General features: G+C 39.2%; 1 protein-coding gene across 1 annotated transcript in view; it reads right to left on the bottom strand.

Annotated features, from left to right (window-relative positions):
- gldc (glycine dehydrogenase (decarboxylating)) overlaps positions 1-20566 on the bottom strand; it is a 59275-nt gene extending 38709 nt beyond the window's left edge. Inside the window, exons 1-2 of the mRNA XM_060907072.1 lie at positions 20148-20566; positions 5359-5437 (exon numbers count right to left, since the gene is read on the bottom strand). Coding sequence (XP_060763055.1) covers positions 5359-5437; positions 20148-20441 — 373 coding nt within the window. The 5' untranslated portion in view covers positions 20442-20566. The remainder of the gene's footprint in view (positions 1-5358; positions 5438-20147) is intronic.
- Between the last annotated feature and the right edge of the window lie 814 nt (positions 20567-21380).

The following is a 21380-nucleotide window of genomic DNA, read 5'->3' as shown; positions in this document are numbered from 1 at the left end:
ACATGATATCGGTTCGGCACTCGTCTTTGTCTTGCCTTTCATCCGTCCATTTTTTCTCCATTTTGCCACTAATCAATGGAAGCTTGACCGAGTCATTCCTCCCTTCCCCCATAGGTGATGATGCATTTGGCAAGGATCTGCTCATTTGAGACTTTGACAACAAATCAACTTCAACTCAATGGCCACTTTATTAGGAATACTTACACGCACACACGATAGCAATTAGCATATAAGCATTCATGTGTTACCATGCTAGCTGTTAGCATGTTACCCATTACGATATCATGCCTGCTGTTAGCTCGCGAGTTGTTAGCATGTTCACCATTAGCATGTTATCATGTTAGGATTAGCATGGTAGCACGCAGAGTTTGCATGTTTGCTGTTAGCGAGTTCGCCTGAGCATGTTAGCATGCTAACTGTTAGCATGTCACCCTCAGCATGTTAGCATGCTAAAAGTTAACATACTATCCATTAGCATGTTAACTGTTAGCATGATAACATATTAGCCTTAAAGTGTTTGTTAAAATTCTAAGAGCATGTTAATCATTAGCATGTTAGTATGCTAGCTGTTAGCATGTTGGCATTAACATGTTGGCATGCTAGCTTTTAGCATGCTAGCATGATAACTTCTGCTACAGCTCAGCAAGCACACTTTGCATTTTCTCTGCGGAAATGCAGTCCAGTTAACAAATGAGATCCCATCACGGACAATAAGGTAGGTGTCCTGTCCCGTCCCGCATGTCACGGATCTGTCCCGTCCCATATCGTGGGGAGGTCACGTCACGTTATATGTTCCGTGTCATGGGCTTTAGCAGCAACTAGTTTTATTACTACAATACACACACACAAAACTGACATCTGGGTACTCACTGAACGGACGTTCACTTAATGTAAAGCCCAAAATAGGCTGCCTAATATGATTCTTTATCTAGGATTTTTTTCCCATAATCTTTTAATCCATAGAACACTAAGCACTCTCTTCTACAAAATAAAGAAAGCAGCAGGTTATATAAGAAAGGCCACTTTTCAGGCATAATAATAATAATAATAATAATCTCATCTCATTATCTCTCGCCGCTTTATCCTTCTACAGGGTCGCAGGCAAGCTGGAGCCTATCCCAGCTGACTATGGGCGAAAGGCGGGGTACACCCTGGACAAGTCACCAGGTCATCACAGGGCTGACACATAGACACAGACAACCATTCACACTCACATTCACACCTACGGTCAATTTAGAGTCACCAGTTAACCTAACCTGCATGTCTTTGGACTGTGGGGGAAACCGGAGCACCCGGAGGAAACCCACGCGGACACGGGGAGAACATGCAAACTCCACACAGAAAGGCCCTCGCCGGCTACGGGGCTCGAACCCAGGACCTTCTTGCTGTGAGGCGACAGCACTAACCACTACACCACCGTGCCGCCCCAATAATAATAATAATAATAATAATAATAATAATAATAAAAAATGAGAAGAATCTGTGAACATCTCCAGGAGTGTAGCTAGTTCTGCACGATGCTCAGGAAAGCGTACCAGTTAAAACTTGTTTCCTTGTAAAACGACGCTAATTATACCTGATAACTAGAAAAGCACTCGGACAGCGCAGACCTCTGCCAAGAATCCTTTAAAAAAAATCCGGGATCCAGAAGGTGAGCCGGGTCACCGCCAAAATTTAATGGATTGTTACTTGTGCCCAGTCACACCTCTGGAAAAAATTTCAGAGCAATCCGTTCATTACTTTTTCCGTAATGTTGCTAACAGACAAACCAACCACCAACAAACCAACGCTACCGAAAACATAACCTCCTTGGCGGAGGTAAATATAATCTGTATAACAGTATAACAAATTATACTATTCACTTTATAAGCAAAAGGTTGGCACACCAAATACAGTATTGACCAAGTTTCATTTATTACTGTGCTTTTATAGCATTCTCTAGAAAAAAATAGAAATATATAATTTAATTATTTTTGAAGGCATCTTGCTCTAGAGCATTCCTCTGCATGGACAAGGACTCTGACTCATCATGGTTCGTCGTATGCTCGTGTTGGTTGGTCTGCCTTGTCTACACGTAGACAAACCTTTGCATGTTCTTGTTTATAAGTGTATTTATACCGGCATGGTGGTGTAGTGGTTAGCACAGTCGTCTCACAGCAAGAAGGTTCTGGGTTCAAACCCAGTGGCTGGCGAGGGCCTCTCTGTGTGGAGTTTGCATGTTGTCTGCATGGGTGTGCTCTGGTTTCCCCCACAGTTCAAAGGTTAGGCTAATATGGGACGGCCTTGGGCCAGGGCTCTACAGTGTGCACATTTCGCTCGCATTTGCGAGCGAATTTTTCGGCATGCGAACGACGAAAAAAAAAAAAGCGCGTTCGTGCGAGGGCTTCTTGCGACCGACAATTTAGGAAAGCACTGAGCACAGACGCGACGAGTTTAACATTCTAAAATGTATCAAACGTTAAACTGCAAAGTATGTAAATCCAGCTCTGGATAGCCTACCTAATATAGTGTAACGAGTAACGGCCTGTATTGTTGTAAGTGTGTGTGTGTGTGTGTGTGTGTGTGTGTGTTCTGCCTGCGCCTTGCCCCGTCTGTAGTTGCGTGCATTGCCCCTGTCTTGTACCTGCGGTGGTTCCCACGGTAGCCGGGGAGGGAAGTGAAAAAGTTACATTTTTTTGGCCATTCTGCCACATCTTTCTGTGATTGCCCCTCTTTCCCACGGTTGTATGTTGTGGGTGTGGCATTAGGTGGGAAAAGTGCTTTTTAGGGATTCATCAGATCATTCAACTGAGAGATAACTGAGAGCTGGTTCGGACCGAGCTGAGAAATATATTCGCTATGCAGAGAATAATGGCGTTTTTTAAAAGCAAATGATGGTGGAAACAAGAATAAAAGAACGGACGAGGAAGAAAGTGTAGTGAAGAAAGCTAGAACGACGGGAGAAGGTGCGGGAAAATTACATAAATGAGATGGAAAGCACACACCCCAGTGCAAACATTTAGATGGGAACATACAACACAGCAGAAAAACAAATAATATACAGTATATACAAATGGTGCATGTCACAACACGGCAGAAAAACAAAGAATATATACACAACTGGGCGTGTTGAGGTGCAGATGTTAATTGCACATTAGTTATAGAAACTCAGTTCAGCTACAAAACTCAGGATATTGCACTGTAATAAGTATTGCACTGTATCAGGTAAGTGTGAGAATATTGTCCTTTTAGGTCCTTGTTGGTGCATTGTTGCACCTGCCAGAACTGGCATCAGTCAGTGCATGTAATTAGCCTTTTTCACATTACGTCACTTGCAGAAGAACCTCACATCCGTTTTCAGCCTTTTGAATGGAAGAAGAGGCGGCATGCTAATCTGCTGGCTAACAAGTAGCAACCATAGAAAGTCAGTAAACTTCCTCTCCAAAACAAGGCAGATAGGTGACTGGAATGGTCGCTAACAATACGTAATGATAAACAACAATGCGCAATATTATCAATCTTATCTGTGAATGACACAGTTTTGTTAACATATATGTTGCCGCCGTATACCTCTTCTTCCATTCAAAAGGCTGAAAACGGATACGAGTTCCCCTGCAAGTGACATAATGTGAAAAAGGCTAATTGTTCAAGGTGGTTATGGCCTGTGGGAAAAAACTGTTTTTGAGTCTGTTGGTCCTTGCTTTGATGCACCTGTAACGCCTGCCTGAGGGCAGCAAGTCAAAGAACTCAGAGCCAGGGTGGGAGCTGTCTTTGGTGATGATGTTAGCTCTGCTGAGCTCTGCTCTCCGTTTAGCTACTGTTTGTTCATTCATTCAGTTGTTCGTTATTCATTTTATTCATTCATTCATTCTCAATTGAATTGTGTGTTTTATGTGCTGGTGTGTCTAAGGTTTGCGCTGCAATAAACCTCTAAAATGAAAACCTACTTGTCCCCCCATTTTTTTCCCTGTGCTCCTAAAATTTTTAACTTAGGAGCACGTGTGCTCCTGAAAAAAAAAGTTGGTGTCGAGCCCTGCCTTGGGCTGGGGTGCCCTTGAGCGAGGCACCTAACTCCCAACTGCTCCCCAGGCGCTGTTAGCATGGCTGCCCACTGCTCTGGCTATGTGTGTGCTCATTGCTCACGTGTGTGTGCACTGCTTCAGATGGGTTAAATGCAGAGAGGAAATTTCACAAGTGTGTGATGAATAAAGTTGAGCTCTCTTTCTTTCTTTTAGGTCTGCTTCCATCGCACCTTCAAGTGTACGTTTGTCAAAAAAAAAAAAAAAGTGTGGGCAGTTACAGCCTTACTTTCTGTTCCAGAGGTCCGTACTGAATTGGAGGGGGAAACGGCATTTAAGTTTTTTTGTGCCCTCTGCTTGGAACCAATTACAAACTGACCTGAAACTTAAGGAATTGGCCTCATTACAAGTATTTAAAGTGATTTAAAATGATTTGCAGACAGAAAGATCCAGCTGTAGATGTTTTGCCTGACTTTTTGGTATACTGATTGTTGATGAACTTTTGTTGATTACTTTTAAATCATGTCTTCATTGTGTAATTTATTTTGTAAATTATTTAATGTTTTGGCGTTATGCTTTGTTAACTGTACTGCTGACTGTCTTGGCCAGGATGCTCTTGTAAAAGAGTTTTAATCTCATTGAGTCTTTCCTGGTTAAATAAAATAAAATTAAAACATGTATAAGACTTTTGCACAGTACTAATTAATATATTTTGTATATTCAATGCACATCAAGTCAAAATTGTAGCCTGAACTATACTAGTATATTCTTAACTACTAAAATAAATGGGGGGGGGGACATCAACATGTGATGTGAGGTGATGTGATGTGATGCAAGGCTGCCACTAACCAGCTCAAACTGGCCTTGAGTTATAGCAGCTTGGGCTGAACTTTACACTCGACTTGCTGCTATCCTACTGGCAAAGGACTGAGGGGTGGCATAAGTTTAAAAAAAAAGCACAACTCCAAATATGTGCAAAGGAAGACTTCAGGGTGGAAAGCAGCCAGCCTGGTTATTGGCACACAGCGAGCGTTCAGCCTACATTCTGCCTCACAGACACTCCTTTTTGTTGGAATCTTGCTCTCCACAAAACTCCCACGTCCTGCCCGATGACATCAATGCCTTCGAAACGCCAGTGTGAATCATCTGTGTGTGTGAACCTCAAATTATCTTAACTTTTCATCCGTTTCACCCTCCTATCTGAATTCAAACTAAATGCATCACACCTACATAGCATTCATCTCTAAAAAGACTGGGATTAAGGGATGAAATTACAGCAACAAAGCAAAGCACACATGCTTTTATTTTCCTGTCTCACGCACAAGCCCCACTGCTGCAGTAAAGAGGAAAACTTACTTACACACTGGGTCGTCCATTGTCAGATTCCTTTCCAGACGAATAGATGGTGGGATTGTGTTTTCTATGAGCTCTGACATGGACTGAAACCAAATGAAAAAAAAAAAAATCATCTGCATCACATCATCTATCAGGATGGACTTGTGATCACTTTACAGAACTGAAAATTACAACCAGCAATTAATTCAATTGCAAGCCTATTACACTTATAGCACAAGACATGCTGTAAAACAATTGTACCATCTTCCTAAAGCGAGAACAAATTATGGAAAATTTAATGTGCGTTTCCAAAGTCCCATATTCTGCAATGGTATCGATGTTGATCGTTTTCAAGTGCCCATCATTTTCTCTGTTTAAACAAAACTTAAAACAGCCACCGGTCAATTCTTTATATGAATACACTTTCAGATAATATCACTGTTTTGCAAGGCTTATTTGATTAGCTTTTTTAACCTTCTTTTTTCCTGGTATAACGATTGTGTGTCGTTTTTGTGTTTTATGTGGAAAGTGTGTAAACGTCTGACCTTAGATAGCAAACAAAAAACAAACAAGCACTTTCCTTTGAGCTGACAACCTGGCATTTTTAGCCATATAGGGTTATTTTAGCCTGCCACACACACTAAAACATTTCAAATTGGGTTAACTTGGAAATGCAAGTTCATCTGCTGCCTTGAAAATGCAAGTTAACTCAAGCTGACGATTATCTTTGTTTCAACTCAGAAAAAGTCTCAATTAGTCAAGACAACCAAGTCTAACCTTTGAAAACTTCCACAAATTAGTTCAAATTTAAAACACTTTTCCGAGCTCATTGAGTTAAAGAGAAAAAGTACAGTGGTGCTTGAAAATTTGTGAACCCTAATTTTCTATATTTCTGCATAAATATGACCTATGCATAAAACATCATCAGATTTTCACACAAGTCCTAAAAGTAGATAAAGAGAACCCAGTTACACAAATGAGACAAAAATATTATTCTTGGTCGTTTATTTATTGAGGAAAATGATCCAATATTACATATCTGTGAGTGGCAAAAGTATGTGAACCTCTAGGATTTGCAGTTAATTTGAAGGTGAAATTAGAGTCAGGTGTTTTCAATCAATGGGATGACAATCAGGTGTGAGTGGGCACCCTGTTTTATTTAAAGAACAGGGATCTATCAAAGTCTGATCTTCACAACTAGGGTTGCAAGATTCCTGGGAATTTTCAGAGTGGAAAATTTCCATGGAAATTTTGGGAATTTATGGGAAGTTTGAGGAACTTTCGGGAATTTTCAAAACCAACTTTACTTAAAAATGGATACCAAAAAATAAAGGTCCTTTTATTCAGATTAGGATATTTCTCTAGGTCTCCGTTCTGTTCAGAAGAACATACAAGCAAAAACAAGCATGCAACTAATTAAACAATTGAGAAAATGAATAACGACCAAATGTTTTACAAAAACAATACGGGTTTTCCCCTGGTACATAACCTGAGACCTTGTGAGAACTTATCTTCAAAAGCAACTTTAAGTCTACTTATGATTTTGAAGACTACTTCCTGTAACTTTTTTTGTTTACTAATTATACTTCAACAACTTGAATTCCTTTTTCATTTTGCAACTGGTTTGTAAACTGTATCCTGTCAAGTAATTTGCTTGAAAATTATCGGATTAGAAGTAACGATTAGGGTATACAATGCTATTAAAACAATGACATTAAACAGGCTTGCTCCAGATTCAAAGAAAAAAGTGGCACCAATATATTTTACAAGCAGCAAAACTTATTTCAAGACTACTAGTAATTAGAATTTTTAAATATTCCTTATTTTATGATGTGATACCTTCGTGATTAAATCTGTAGACAAGTCTTCAAGTTTTGTAAAAATTTTGTAATTAAAAATGGTCAAAATTGAGTTTTTGCAAGATTTTTAGAAATCACTACTTGTTATGCAATGAGTTAGATTTCCAGTTAATTCTTACCAAAGGGTACACTCTAGAAAAATCATCTATTCAATTCAAAAATTACTAGATATCTTGTCCGAGAGACACTTAATAGAAATCTATTCAAATGCAGATTCGAGAGGTTCCCAACACACACACACACACACACAAAAAAAAAAAAAAAAAGTGTAATAGACCAAGGGATACAAGACCTACACTTTTGTGGTAGGGACCTTGGTGCATTTGAGCTTTGACAATTTTGACTGGGTTTCTATTAAGTGTCCCTCAGACTAGATAATTGAGATTGAGAATAATTTTTCACTGAAAAATCTGAATATAATACTAATATTGAAAAACTAAAAGCCTTTTATTAATTGGCCTTTAGCAATAGGTCCTATTCTTAATTAGCAAAAACAGTACACAATTGAAAGAAAGGCTTAACATGGGTTTTAATTTGTTTTTCTGGGTGATGAAATGTTTTAAAATGTTTAAATCTTAATAAATGCCAAAATTAAAAAATTCCCAATATTGCTGGGCCCTTCAAAATTCCTGGAAACTTTCCACCCCTTTGCAACCTTATTCACAACACATGTTTGTGGAAGTGGATCATGGCACGAACAAAGGAGATTTCTGAGGACCTCAGAAAAAGCGTTGTTGATGCTCATCAGGCTGGAAAAGGTTAAAAAAAACATCTCTAAAGAGTTTGGACTCCACCAATCCACAGTCAGACAGATTATCTACAAATGGAGGAAATTCAAGACCACTGTTACCCTCCCCAGGAGTGGCCAACCAACAAAGATCACTCCAAGAGCAAGGCGTGTAACAGTCGGCAAGGTCACAAAGGACCCCAGGGTAACTTTTAAGCAACTGAAGGCCTCTCTCACATTGGCTAATGTTAACGGTCATGAGTCCATCATCAAGAGAACACTGAACAACAATGGTGTGCATGGCAGGGTCGCAAGGAGAAAGCCACTGCTCTCCAAAGAGAACATTGCTGCTCATCTGCAGTTTGCAAAAGATCACGTGGACAAACCAGAAAGCTGTTGGAAAAATGTTTTGTGGACGGATGAGACCAAAATAGAACTTTTTGGTTTAAATGAGAAGCGTTATGTTTGGAGAAAGGAAAAACACTGCATTCCAGCATAAGAACCTTATCCCATCTGTGAAATATGGTGGTGGTAGTATCATGGTTTGGGCCTGTTTTGCTGCATCTGGGCCAGGACGGCTTGCCATCATTGAAGGAACAATGAATTCTGAATTATACCAGCGAATTCTAAAGGAAAATGTCAGGACATCTGTCCATGAACTGAATCTCAAGAGAAGGCGGGTCATACAGCAAGACAACGACCCTAAGCACACAAGTTGTTCTACCAAAGAATGGTTAAAGAAGAATAAAGTTAATGTTTTGGAATGGCCAAGTCAAAGTCCTGACCTTAATCCAATCAAAGTGTTGTGGAAGGACCTGAAGCGAGCAGTTCATGTGAGGAAACCCACCAACATCCCAGAGTTGAAGCTGTTCTGTACGGAGGAACGGGCTAAAATTCCTCCAAGCCAGTGTGCAGGACTGATCAACAGTTACCGCAAATGTTTAGTTGCAGTTATTGCTGCACAAGGGGGTCACACCCAGAGGTGGAAAGTAACGAGTTACATTTACTCACGTTACTGTAATCAAGTCGATTTTTTTGTGTAACTTGTAATTTAAGTAGTTTTTGAAATGGTAATTTTACTTTTACTCTACATTTTGAACCAAGTATTTTACTTCGCTACATTCGAAAACCACCCGTTACTGAGTAAAAAAAATTAAATGCAGGGGAAAAAAAAATTGGCCTGAACTGAAAGGAAACTGGTGCAGGCACGCGCACGGAATATCCATATTAGCCTACATGTATCGTTGGATGATGGGTCATTCCGTGCCAACTCATCTAAATTTCAGGAACTCCCCCACATCACCGTCTCAGATTTTACTCAAAAAATTCTCTAATCAAGAATCATATGTTTGTACCACACATGCAAAATATTAGCTCCCAATTCATTGTAGTTTTGGAACTACTGGCCTTTGAAATTTTGATGTCAAAATACCACATGACGAAATGGCTCTTTCCCCAACTTCAGAGACCCATAACTTTTTATTGCAGCTATCTAGACAGTTGTGTGTGCAGATTCTTACTGAATGATACCCACTCTTTTCAAATCTGTTGTCAGAAAGCCTCTGAAGGACATACGTTTTGCATAATGGGAAGCCAAAAATGACGTTTTGGCCAAAATCACATAAAATTCATTAAAACTCTAGGGGGCATAGTAGAAATATGAAGCTAGTTAGATTTTTTTCCTCACTACATAGTATTTGTAGGGTTGTTATCTGTTCACAGAAACATATTTTGCCATGAAATTTCAATTCCTGAATTTACAAAAAAAATTTTAACATCTTACATCCTTTCCGAGGGGGCTAAAATAGGGCTTTTTCGCCATCTTATTTGGTCATGTGGCTAGGGGTTTAGGATCTTCAAATTTTTTGTGAAGATGCTCTCATATAAGATGTAACTACTCCCTGATTTTTTTTAACAAACGCCCCTTGCTTCATATTTTAATAATTTTTTTTGTACATGGACAGTTTCATCATTTTTCACTTTTTTCCACATTCAGAACTCTGTAACTCTAAATTGGAAGATTCCTACTAGCAGCTATTTCAGATTTACATACACTGACACACAAATTTTCATATTTTAGTAGTTGTATGCCCAAGAAATTCATATTTTTCTTTCTATTGGGACCTAAAAACAGCTATTTGGCCAAAAATGACAAAAACGCTGGGCAGCTTTTAATAAACAAGGGAATAATAAAGGGGTGTTTTGCACACAAATTAAGGCTTATAAGAACCTAATCTAGGCATACACATTTCCTGAACAACTTTTTCTGTATTGTATATTATTTTTTGCAATTAGAAAATTTTAGGTATAATTGCAATTTTTGTTGAATATCCTTGGAAAATATAGAAAAATAACAACAAAATTCTGGAGTAGTATTTTTTATATACTTCAAGGTTGTGTAAGCACAAAACATTTAGCAATGAGGTTTTATTTACATATTAACACATTCAATGATCCATGATCATGATGTTGAAAAACATCACAAGATTTGTACATAATTTAAAGTCAAATATGGGCATCCGTGATAATGGGTAATTCATTCACAGGCAGTACAGTTTCATGTGATGTGCTAAGACACTCATAAACTGTCATCTTGCACCATCAGAATGACTTCAACTTGGAGGCTGAGTGGCATTTTTTTGCCACCAGCCACGGAAAAAGTCCGTGTGACGGTATTGGGGGCACAGTGAAACGACTTGTTGCAAGGGCTAGTTTGCAAGCAGCTGACCATAACCAAATTCTCACAGCTGAAGCAATGTATAAATGGGCTGACCAGAATATCATGGGAATCAAGTTTTTCTTTGTCTCTGCAGAAGAAATTCTTCACAATGCTGTGGCATACAAGTTGGAACAGCGTTTCAAAAATGTTTCAACCTTTCCTGGAACAAGATCTCATCACAGCTTCTGCCCAATTGCACCCACTCAGCTGGAGATGAGAAGGGTTTCTTCTGATGTGGTACCATCATCGGTAGTGGACATAGGACCTGAAACCACACCAGTTTTACAGTCCCAGTTACAGGCCCCAAGCCAAATGTCCCAATCTGCACCAAATATGTACCAGCCAGGCAAATATATTGCCTGTGTTTATGACAGAAAATGGTACATTGGAAATATTGTCACCAGAAATGAAGAAGAAAATGATGTGTATGTCAATTTCATGAGACAAGGACGAGGCAACACATTCTCATGGCCACCACAAAGCAGGAAAGATGAATGTTGGGTGCCTTTGCTTCATGTCCTTTGTGTGGTAGAGGCCCCAAACATAAAAAGTGGGGGACGCCATTACCAACTAACAGAGGATGACTTCAAACTTGTGAAAGACTTAAGTTTTAACTTATGTACTACTAGATGACAGTTTATGAGTGTCTTAGCACATCACATGAAACTGTACTGCCTGTGAATGAATTACCCATTATCACGGATGCCCATATTTGACTTTAAATTATGTACAAATCTTGTGATGTTTTTCAACATCATGATCATGGATCATTGAATGTGTTAATATGTAAATAAAACCTCATTGCTAAATGTTTTGTGCTTACACAACCTTGAAGTATATAAAAAATACTACTCCAGAATTTTGTTGTTATTTTTCTATATTTTCCAAGGATATTCAACAAAAATTGCAATTATACCTAAAATTTTCTAATTGCAAAAAATAATATACAATACAGAAAAAGTTGTTCAGGAAATGTGTATGCCTAGATTAGGTTCTTATAAGCCTTAATTTGTGTGCAAAACACCCCTTTATTATTCCCTTGTTTATTAAAAGCTGCCTAGCGTTTTTGTCATTTTTGGCCAAATAGCTGTTTTTAGGTCCCAATAGAAAGAAAAATATGAATTTCTTGGGCATACAACTACTAAAATATGAAAATTTGTGTGTCAGTGTATGTAAATCTGAAATAGCTGCTAGTAGGAATCTTCCAATTTAGAGTTACAGAGTTCTGAATGTGGAAAAAAGTGAAAAATGATGAAACTGTCCATGTACAAAAAAAATTATTAAAATATGAAGCAAGGGGCATTTGTTAAAAAAAATCAGGGAGTAGTTACATCTTATATGAGAGCATCTTCACAAAAAATTTGAAGATCCTAAACCCCTAGCCACATTAACAAATAAGATGGCGAAAAAGCCCTATTTTAGCCCCCTCGGAAAGGACGTAAGATGTTAAAATTTTTTTTGTAAATTCAGGAATTGAAATTTCATGGCAAAATATGTTTCTGTGAACAGATAACAACCCTACAAATACTATGTAGTGAGGAAAAAAATCTAACTAGCTTCATATTTCTACTATGCCCCCTAGAGTTTTAATGAATTTTATGTGATTTTGGCCAAAACGTCATTTTTGGCTTCCCATTATGCAAAACGTATGTCCTTCAGAGGCTTTCTGACAACAGATTTGAAAAGAGTGGGTATCATTCAGTAAGAATCTGCACACACAACTGTCTAGATAGCTGCAATAAAAAGTTATGGGTCTCTGAAGTTGGGGAAAGAGCCATTTCGTCATGTGGTATTTTGACATCAAAATTTCAAAGGCCAGTAGTTCCAAAACTACAATGAATTGGGAGCTAATATTTTGCATGTGTGGTACAAACATATGATTCTTGATTATAGAATTTTTTGAGCAAAATCTGAGACGGTGATGTGGGGACCCTTAGGTGAGTTGGCACGGAATGACCCTGATGGCTGGTGCCGAGGTAGCCGAGCAAGACATAGAGGAGGTCATGGAGGAGGTTGAGGATTGCCAAGAAGAGAATTCCCGTGGAACAGATGCGCCGGACAGTGAGGGAAATCCTTGGCCGCATCTCAGCCAGTACTTTGCATTCAAACGCAAACGAGGCAATAACATAACGCAATGCAAAATGTGCCTGCCCTGCCGTACAGAGCCATCAGTCTACAAAACTTCCACATCAAATCTGCGGAAGCATGTGGTGGTAAGTAGATATGTGCATTTACCTGTGTATCCCAAACATTATATTTATTGTTTGGTTAAAACCTTCTACTGTTAAGTAAAATGTGCCTTCATTATAATTCTTTTGGCCGCCTAGCATCCATACTGATCACTAACGTTTCAAGTGAAGTAGCCTAAATGAAATGAATCACCTCACGTTTACAAATTTGTTTTATCAGAACGACAGTCAGAAATAATACGAGTGCATGGTTTTAGTTGCAATTGGTCTCTTATGAAAAAATCCTAATTCATGTATAGACTCGCTCCTGGGTTGTCACTGATAGGCCATCACAACATTTTCACTGTCTTGGATACTTTGGTTTTCTTTTCTTTTTTTATTGTGGTGTTTGAGTTGGACCATACAATTCAGAATTTGGCACTTTGCTTAAAAATGTTTTATGGGGTGGTCTCAAAATAGTTTGCACATTACCTCTCGACAGGTTGTAAACATTATGCAGTTAATTTGTCAATTATATTTTCTATATAAAGGAAGAGCACAGTGTTACTAAGGAATCGCTTAGCTGTCTTTAAATCGTGAGAGCCCAGGACACTTTGAGTTTGGTTGGTTTACGTTTCATATGTGTCATTTAGTAAGTCTGCTTTAGTGGCTTTAATAGATTAGATTAGATTCACTTTATTCATCCCACATCAGGGAAATTCACGTGTTACAGTAGCAAGAAAATGTCAAACAGATAAATAAAACTGAAATACAAATTAGACAAAGGATTAAATACAGAGGGCTATTTGCATTATCTACCGTGAAAAAGTATAGAAAAATTGCAAATTACAGGTAGACTGTGTATACCGTGTGTGTGTGTGTATATATATATGTGTGTGAGTGATTCCACGCTTATGGGTACTGAAATGGGGACATGAACTTATTTTTAAAAATTCACCTAAAACCATTTCTTTTTTTTACCATCAGGTCACAAAACATGTAATCTTTAATGAATGATATGTTAAAAGATAACTTTAATTTTCTGAGATGTAATAAAAACATATTTATATGCCAAAGTCAGAACGTAACAGAAGTGTTGTGGACATATATATTCTCAATTTTAACAATGTAGAATTACTTTTTGAAACATAGGAAGGTGATGTTTTAGCAAATATAATTAATAAACATGTGTAGTAGAATAAACATACACATTCTTTCAATAAGATTAACATGGTATATAGCGAGATTGTAATTAATTTGTAACAGACGCGAGATGGACAATCGTAACAGAAGTAATGTAACAGACATCATTTTGGAACTCATAGGCTTGACTTTGGCATATAAATATGTTATTACATCTCAGAAAATTAAAGTTATCTTTTAACATATCATTCATTAAAGATTACATGTTTTGTGACCTGATGGTAAAAAAAGAAATGGTTTTAGGTGAATTTTTAAAAATAAGTTCATGTCCCCATTTCAGTACCCATAAGCGTGGAATCACTCATATATATAAGTATGCATAAAAATAGCAGGCGTTTGTCAGTAAAGAAAAAAAAATGGATGATAGAATTTACAAGTTATGCCACTTGCACTTAAATGTTTTATGGGGTAGTCCAAACAAAGCTTTATACATTATACTGCCTGAAAGGTTATGTGGACTAATAGTTCATTAAAAACAATTTGATTTATGACTTGTCCTTTCTTTTTTTACATCAAATAATTGAAAGTAACTTTGAGTACTTTTACTTGAGTAGAATTTAAGCAAAGATACTTTTACTTAATTACAATTTTTCAGTACTTTTTCCACCTCTGGTCACACCAGATACTGAAAGCAAAGGTTCACATACTTTTGCCACTCACAGATATGTAATATTGGATCATTTTCCTCAATAAATAAATGACCAAGTATAATAATTTTCTCTCATTTGCTTAACTGGGTTCTCTTTATCTACTTTTAGGACTTGTGTGAAAATCTGATTGTGTTTTAGGTCATATTTATGCAGAAATATAGAACATTCTAAAGGGTTCACAAACTTTCAAGCACCACTGTGTACACACACACGTAAACACATACATTTTATATATATATATATATATATATATATATATATATATATATACAGTGGCATGCAAAAGTTTGGGCACCCTTGCTGAAAATGTCTGTTACTGTGAATAGTTAAGTGAGCAGAAGATGAACTGATCACCAAAAGGCATAAAGGTAAAGACGAGACATTTCTTTTCAGCATTTTCTGCAAGATTTGTGTATTATTTTTGTTTTGTACAATTGGAGAGTGAACAAATAAAAGGAACATCATGCGAAAATTTGGGCACCCCAATACATTTGAGTTCTCAGGTAACTTTTACCAAGGTTCCAGACCTTAATTAGCTTATTGAGCTGTGGCTTGTTCAAATTCTTTGTTAGGAAAGGTCAGATGATGCAGATTTCAAAGCTGTATAAATTCTCTGACTCCTCAAACTTGTCCCTAAAATCAACAGCCATGGGCTCCTCTAAGCGACTCCCTCGCATTCTGAATAATAAAACAGTTGATGCTCACAAAGCAGGAGAAGGCTACAAGAACGTAGCAAAGTGTTTTCAGGTACAGTAGTCGTTTCCTCAGATCGTAATGTTATTAAGAAATGGCAGTTAACAGAAACAGTGGAGATCAAGGTGAGGCCTGGAAGATGAAGAAAACTTTCTGAAAGAACTGCTCGTTGGATTGCTAGAAAGGCAAATAAAAACCCCTGTTTGACTGCAAAAGACCTTCAGAAAGATTTAGCAGACCCTGGAGTGGTGGTGCACTGTTCTACTATGCAGCGACACCTGAACAAATATGACCTTCATGAGAGAGTCATCAGAAGAAAACCGTTCCTGCGTCCTAGCCACAAAATTCAGCATCTTAAGTTTGCAAATGAACATCTCAGCAAGCCTGATGCATTTTGGAAATATGTCCTGTGGACTGATGAAATCAAAATTGCACATTGTGGCCAAAAAGTTCTAAGGTATGTTTGAAGAAAAAAGGGTGCCAAATTCCAGGAAAAGAACACCTCTCCAACTCTGACGCATGGGTGTGGATCGATCATGCTTTGGGGTTGTGTTGCAGCCAGTGGCACAGGGCACATTTCACTGGTCGAGGGAAGCATGGATTCAAATAAATACCAGCAAATTCTGGAAGCAAACATCACACATCTGTAAAAAAGTTGAAGTTAAAAAGAGGACAGGTCCTACAATAAGACGATGATCCAAAACACACCTCAAAATCTACAATGGAATACCTCAAGAGGCCCAAGCTGAAGGTTTTGCCCTGGCCCTCACAGTCCCCTGACCTAAACATCATTGAAAATCTGTGGATAGAACTCAAAAGAGCAGTGCATGCAAGACAGCCCAAGAAACTTGTAGAACTGGAAGCCTTTTGCAAGGACGTCTGTGCAAAAATCCCTCAGGTAAGAACTGAAAGTTTATTAGCTGGCTACCAAAAGTGTTTACAAGCTGTGATACTTGCCAAAGGGGGTGTTACTAGGTACTAACCATGCAGGGTGCCCAAACTTTTTTGCTTTGGGCCCTTTTCCTTTATTATCATTTTGAAAACATAAAAGATGAAAATAAAAATGTGTTTTTGCTTAAAATATAAAAGGAATGAGTCATCTTTAACTTTATGCCTTTTGGAAATGATTTCATCTTCAACTTGCTTCACTGTTCACAGTAACAGCAATTTTGACCGGGGTGCACAAACTTTTGCATACCATTGTATTTTTGTCTCATTTGTTTAACTGGGTTCTCTTTATCTACTTTTAGGACTTGTGTGAAAATCTGATTGTGTTTTAGGTCATATTTATGCAGAAATATAGAACATTCTAAAGGGTTCACAAACTTTCAAGCACCACTGTGTACACACACACGTAAACACATACATTTTATATATATATATATATATATATATATATATATATATATATATATACACACAGTGGCATGCAAAAGTTTGGGCACCCTTGCTGAAAATGTCTGTTACTGTGAATAGTTAAGTGAGCAGAAGATGAACTGATCACCAAAAGGCATAAAGGTAAAGACGAGACATTTCTTTTCAGCGTTTTCTGCAAGATTTGTGTATTATTTTTGTTTTGTACAATTGGAGAGTGAACAAATAAAAGGAACATCATGCGAAAATTTGGGCACCCCAATACATTTGAGTTCTCAGGTAACTTTTACCAAGGTTCCAGACCTTAATTAGCTTATTGAGCTGTGGCTTGTTCAAATTCTTTGTTAGGAAAGGTCAGATGATGCAGATTTCAAAGCTGTATAAATTCTCTGACTCCTCAAACTTGTCCCTAAAATCAACAGCCATGGGCTCCTCTAAGCAACTCCCTCGCATTCTGAATAATAAAACAGTTGATGCTCACAAAGCAGGAGAAGGCTACAAGAACGTAGCAAAGTGTTTTCAGGTACAGTAGTCGTTTCCTCAGATCGTAATGTTATTAAGAAATGGCAGTTAACAGAAACAGTGGAGATCAAGGTGAGGCCTGGAAGATGAAGAAAACTTTCTGAAAGAACTGCTCGTTGGATTGCTAGAAAGGCAAATAAAAACCCCTGTTTGACTGCAAAAGACCTTCAGAAAGATTTAGCAGACCCTGGAGTGGTGGTGCACTGTTCTACTATGCAGAGACACCTGAACAAATATGACCTTCATGAGAGAGTCATCAGAAGAAAACCGTTCCTGCGTCCTAGCCACAAAATTCAGCGTCTTAAGTTTGCAAATGAACATCTAAATAAGCCCGATGCATTTTGGAAATATGTCCTGTGGACTGATGAAATCAAAATTGCACATTGTGGCCAAAAAGTTCTAAGGTATGTTTGGAGAAAAAAGGGTGCCAAATTCCAGGAAAAGAACACCTCTCCAACTCTGACGCATGGGTCCGTGGATCGATCATGCTTTGGGGTCGTGTTGCAGCCAGTGGCACAGGGCACATTTCACTGGTCGAGGGAAGCATGGATTCGAATAAATACCAGCAAACTCTGGAAGCAAACATCACACATCTGTAAAAAAGTTAAAGTTAAAAAGAGGACGGGTCCTACAATAAGACGATGATCCAAAACACACCTCAAAATCTACAATGGAATACCTCAAGAGGCCCAAGCTGAAGGTTTTGCCCTGGCCCTCACAGTCCCCTGACCTAAACATCATTGAAAATCTGTGGATAGATCTCAAAAGAGCAGTGCATGCAAGACAGCCCAAGAAACTTGTAGAACTGGAAGCCTTTTGCAAGGACATCTGTGCAAAAACCCCTCAGGTAAGAACTGAAAGTTTCTTAGCTGGCTACAAAAAGTGTTTACAAGCTGTGATACTTGCCAAAGGGGGTGTTACTAGGTACTAACCATGCAGGGTGCCCAAACATTTTTGCTTTGGGCCCTTTTCCTTTATTATCATTTTGAAAACATAAAAGATGAAAATAAAAATGTGTTTTTGCTTAAAATATAAAAGGAATGAGTCATCTTTAACTTTATGCCTTTTGGAAATGATTTCATCTTCAACTTGCTTCACTGTTCACAGTAACAGCAATTTTGACCAGGGGTGCACAAACTTTTGCATACCATTGTATTTTTGTCTCATTTGTTTAACTGGGTTCTCTTTATCTACTTTTAGGACTTGTGTGAAAATCTGATTTTTTTTTTGCAGAAATATAGAAAATTCTAAAGGGTTCACAAAATTTCAAGCACCACTGTAAGTGGACGGAACTAAACAAAGCTGAAATGGTTTACTGGGCAGGAAATTTGTCTGAGTAAAATTCAGTCACATTGAAGAAAATTTTACTACAAACCAGATAACGTTTGGTCCCTTTTTTTTTTTTAAGAAAAAGACAGGTTACTCTTTTGATAGAGCTGTTTGGTGGCACGGTGGTGTAGTGGTTAGCACAGTCGCCTCACAGCAAGAAGGTACTGGGTTTGAACCCAGCAGCCAGTGAGGGCCTTTCTGTGTGGAGTTCGCATGTTCTCGCCATGTCTGCGTGGGTTTCCTCTGGGTGCTCCAGTTTCCCCCACAGTCCAAAGACATGCGGTGCAGTTAGGTTAATATGGGACAGCCTTGGGCTGAAGTGTCCTTGAGCGAGGCATCTAACTCCCAACTGCTCCCCGGACGCTGTTAGCATGGCTGCCCACTGCTCTGGGTATGTGTGCGCGTGTTTTTCAGATGGGTTAAATGCAGAGAGGGAATTTCACAAGTGTGTGATGAATAAAGTTGTGCTTTCTTTCTCAGAGTCAATTCAGTGTTCTCGCTGTGGTAGTATTGTATGTTGAAATGAACTTACTCAGTTCAGAACCACAACCTATTCTGTTATTTTACTCTCTAAATTCAAAATAAAAGTAAAATTAACTATTTTTGAGGAAAATATTTTTAACTCTGGTAATATATACACTACCGTTCAAAAGTTTGGGGTCACCCAGACAATTTTGTGTTTTCCATGAAAAGTCACACTTTTATTTACCACCATAAGTTATAAAATGAATAGAAAATATAGTCAAGACATTTTTCTTGCCATTTTGAGAATTTAGGGCGGCACGGTGGTGTAGTGGTTAGCGCTGTCGCCTCACAGCAAGAAGGTCCGGGTTCGAGCCCCGTGGCCGGTGAGAGCCTTTCTGTGTGGAGTTTGCATGTTCTCCCCGTGTCCGCGTGGGTTTCCTCCGGGTGCTCCGGTTTCCCCCACAGTCCAAAGACATGCAGGTTAGGTTAACTGGTGACTCTAAATTGACCGTAGGTGTGAATGTGAGTGTGAATGGTTGTCTGTGTCTATGTGTCAGCCCTGTGATGACCTGGCGACTTGTCCAGGGTGTTTTGCCCGTAGTCAGCTGGGATAGGCTCCAGCTCGCCTGCGACCCTGCAGAACAGGATAAAGCGGCTACAGATAATGAGATGAGAATTTTGAGCATTTAATCGACCCCACAAATGTGATGCTCCAGAAACTCAATCTGCTCAAAGGAAGGTCAGTTTTATAGCTTCTCTAAAGAGCTCAACTGTTTTCAGCTGTGCTAACATGATTGTACAAGGGTTTTCTAATCATCCATTAGCCTTCTGAGGCAATGAGCAAACACATTGTACCATTAGAACACTGGAGTGAGAGTTGCTGGAAATGGGCCTCTATACACCTATGGAGATATTGCACCAAAAACCACACATTTGCAGCTAGAATAGTCATTTACCACATTAGCAATGTATAGAGTGGATTTCTGATTAGTTTAAAGTGATCTTCATTGAAAAGAACAGTGCTTTTCTTTCAAAAAGAAGGACATTTCAAAGTGACCCCAAACTTTTGAACAGTAGTGTGTAAATAGTGCTAATGTGGACTCACCCCAACCAGGAGAGTGTTGAGCATCTCTCGCTTCTCTTTGTCACCCGGTCCAATGTGTCTCTCAGCAAAATCATCATGTCTCGGCAGTATCCTGTCAATCATCCTCGACCCTAAAGCAGCGCAGGTCCTCAGGGGGCGGACATCAGTGTTCTGGTGTGAAAGTGCCGTTCCTGTGTGCGTTCTCGGGAACACGCTTCTCCTCCCGCACGCGCCTGTTTTGTAGCTTTTGTACCGCAGGCGCGCGCTCACCGCTCTACCGGTCAGAACCGCCCAGGATTTCCCGCAGCTCTGCATTTTATTTCCAAATAAAACAAAATTAAAGGAGGGTGAAGAAACTGCTCACTCGGTCACACTTCACCCTGTATGACCCTCCTGGCGCTTCTGAGCCGAAGTTCCTCGTGAACTGTCTGAAAAGTGATTAGTTTCTACGCCTCCTGCATACAAAGCGAGCAGCCAATCAGCAAGCAGATTCGCCAGAACGCATTGGCTAGCCCCGCCCCAAATCCCCGATGTCACAGCTTACACAGTAACTTTGTGGTCTGATGATGAACAGGTTATCTAAAATCTCTCTGGAAGTACAGCATGTCTAGTCCAGTCCAGTCAAATCAAGTTTGTTAGATGAGATGAGATGAGATGAGATGAGATGAGATAGAACTTTAGAAGAAACTTTTGTCACATGCACACTGAAATTCATCCTCTGCATTTAACCCATCTGAAGCAGTGAACACACGTGCGCACAGGGGCACAGGGCCGCCAGAAATTTTGGGCCCCATGAAAGATTTGAATTTTGGGCCCCCCAACTTTGCCCACCCTCGTCACAATTGCACTATTGTCATTATTTGACTTTTGATAGCCCATGGACCTTGAGTTTGTGACTTTGTTATTACATTTTATGTATTAACCTACCAGGGACTAGATGAAAACTGGTCAGTGACTAATTCTGGTGCATTTACAATCTCATCTCATCTCATTATCTCTAGCCGCTTTATCCTTCTACGGGGTCGCAGGCGAGCTGGAGCCCATCCCAGCCGACTACGGGCGAAAGGCGGGGTACACCCTGGACAAGTCGCCAGGTCATCACAGGGCTGACACATAGACACAGACAACCATTCACACTCACATTCACACCTACGGTCAATTTAGAGTCACCAGTTAACCTAACCTGCATGTCTTTGGACTGTGGGGGAAACCGGAGCACCCGGAGGAAACCCACGCGGACACAGGGAGAACATG

Source organism: Neoarius graeffei, chromosome 24, assembly GCF_027579695.1.
Source record: "Neoarius graeffei isolate fNeoGra1 chromosome 24, fNeoGra1.pri, whole genome shotgun sequence".
NCBI lineage: Eukaryota > Metazoa > Chordata > Actinopteri > Siluriformes > Ariidae > Neoarius > Neoarius graeffei.
The sequence above is the reverse complement of the archived record's forward strand: the minus strand, read 5'-3'. Positions and strand labels throughout refer to the sequence as shown.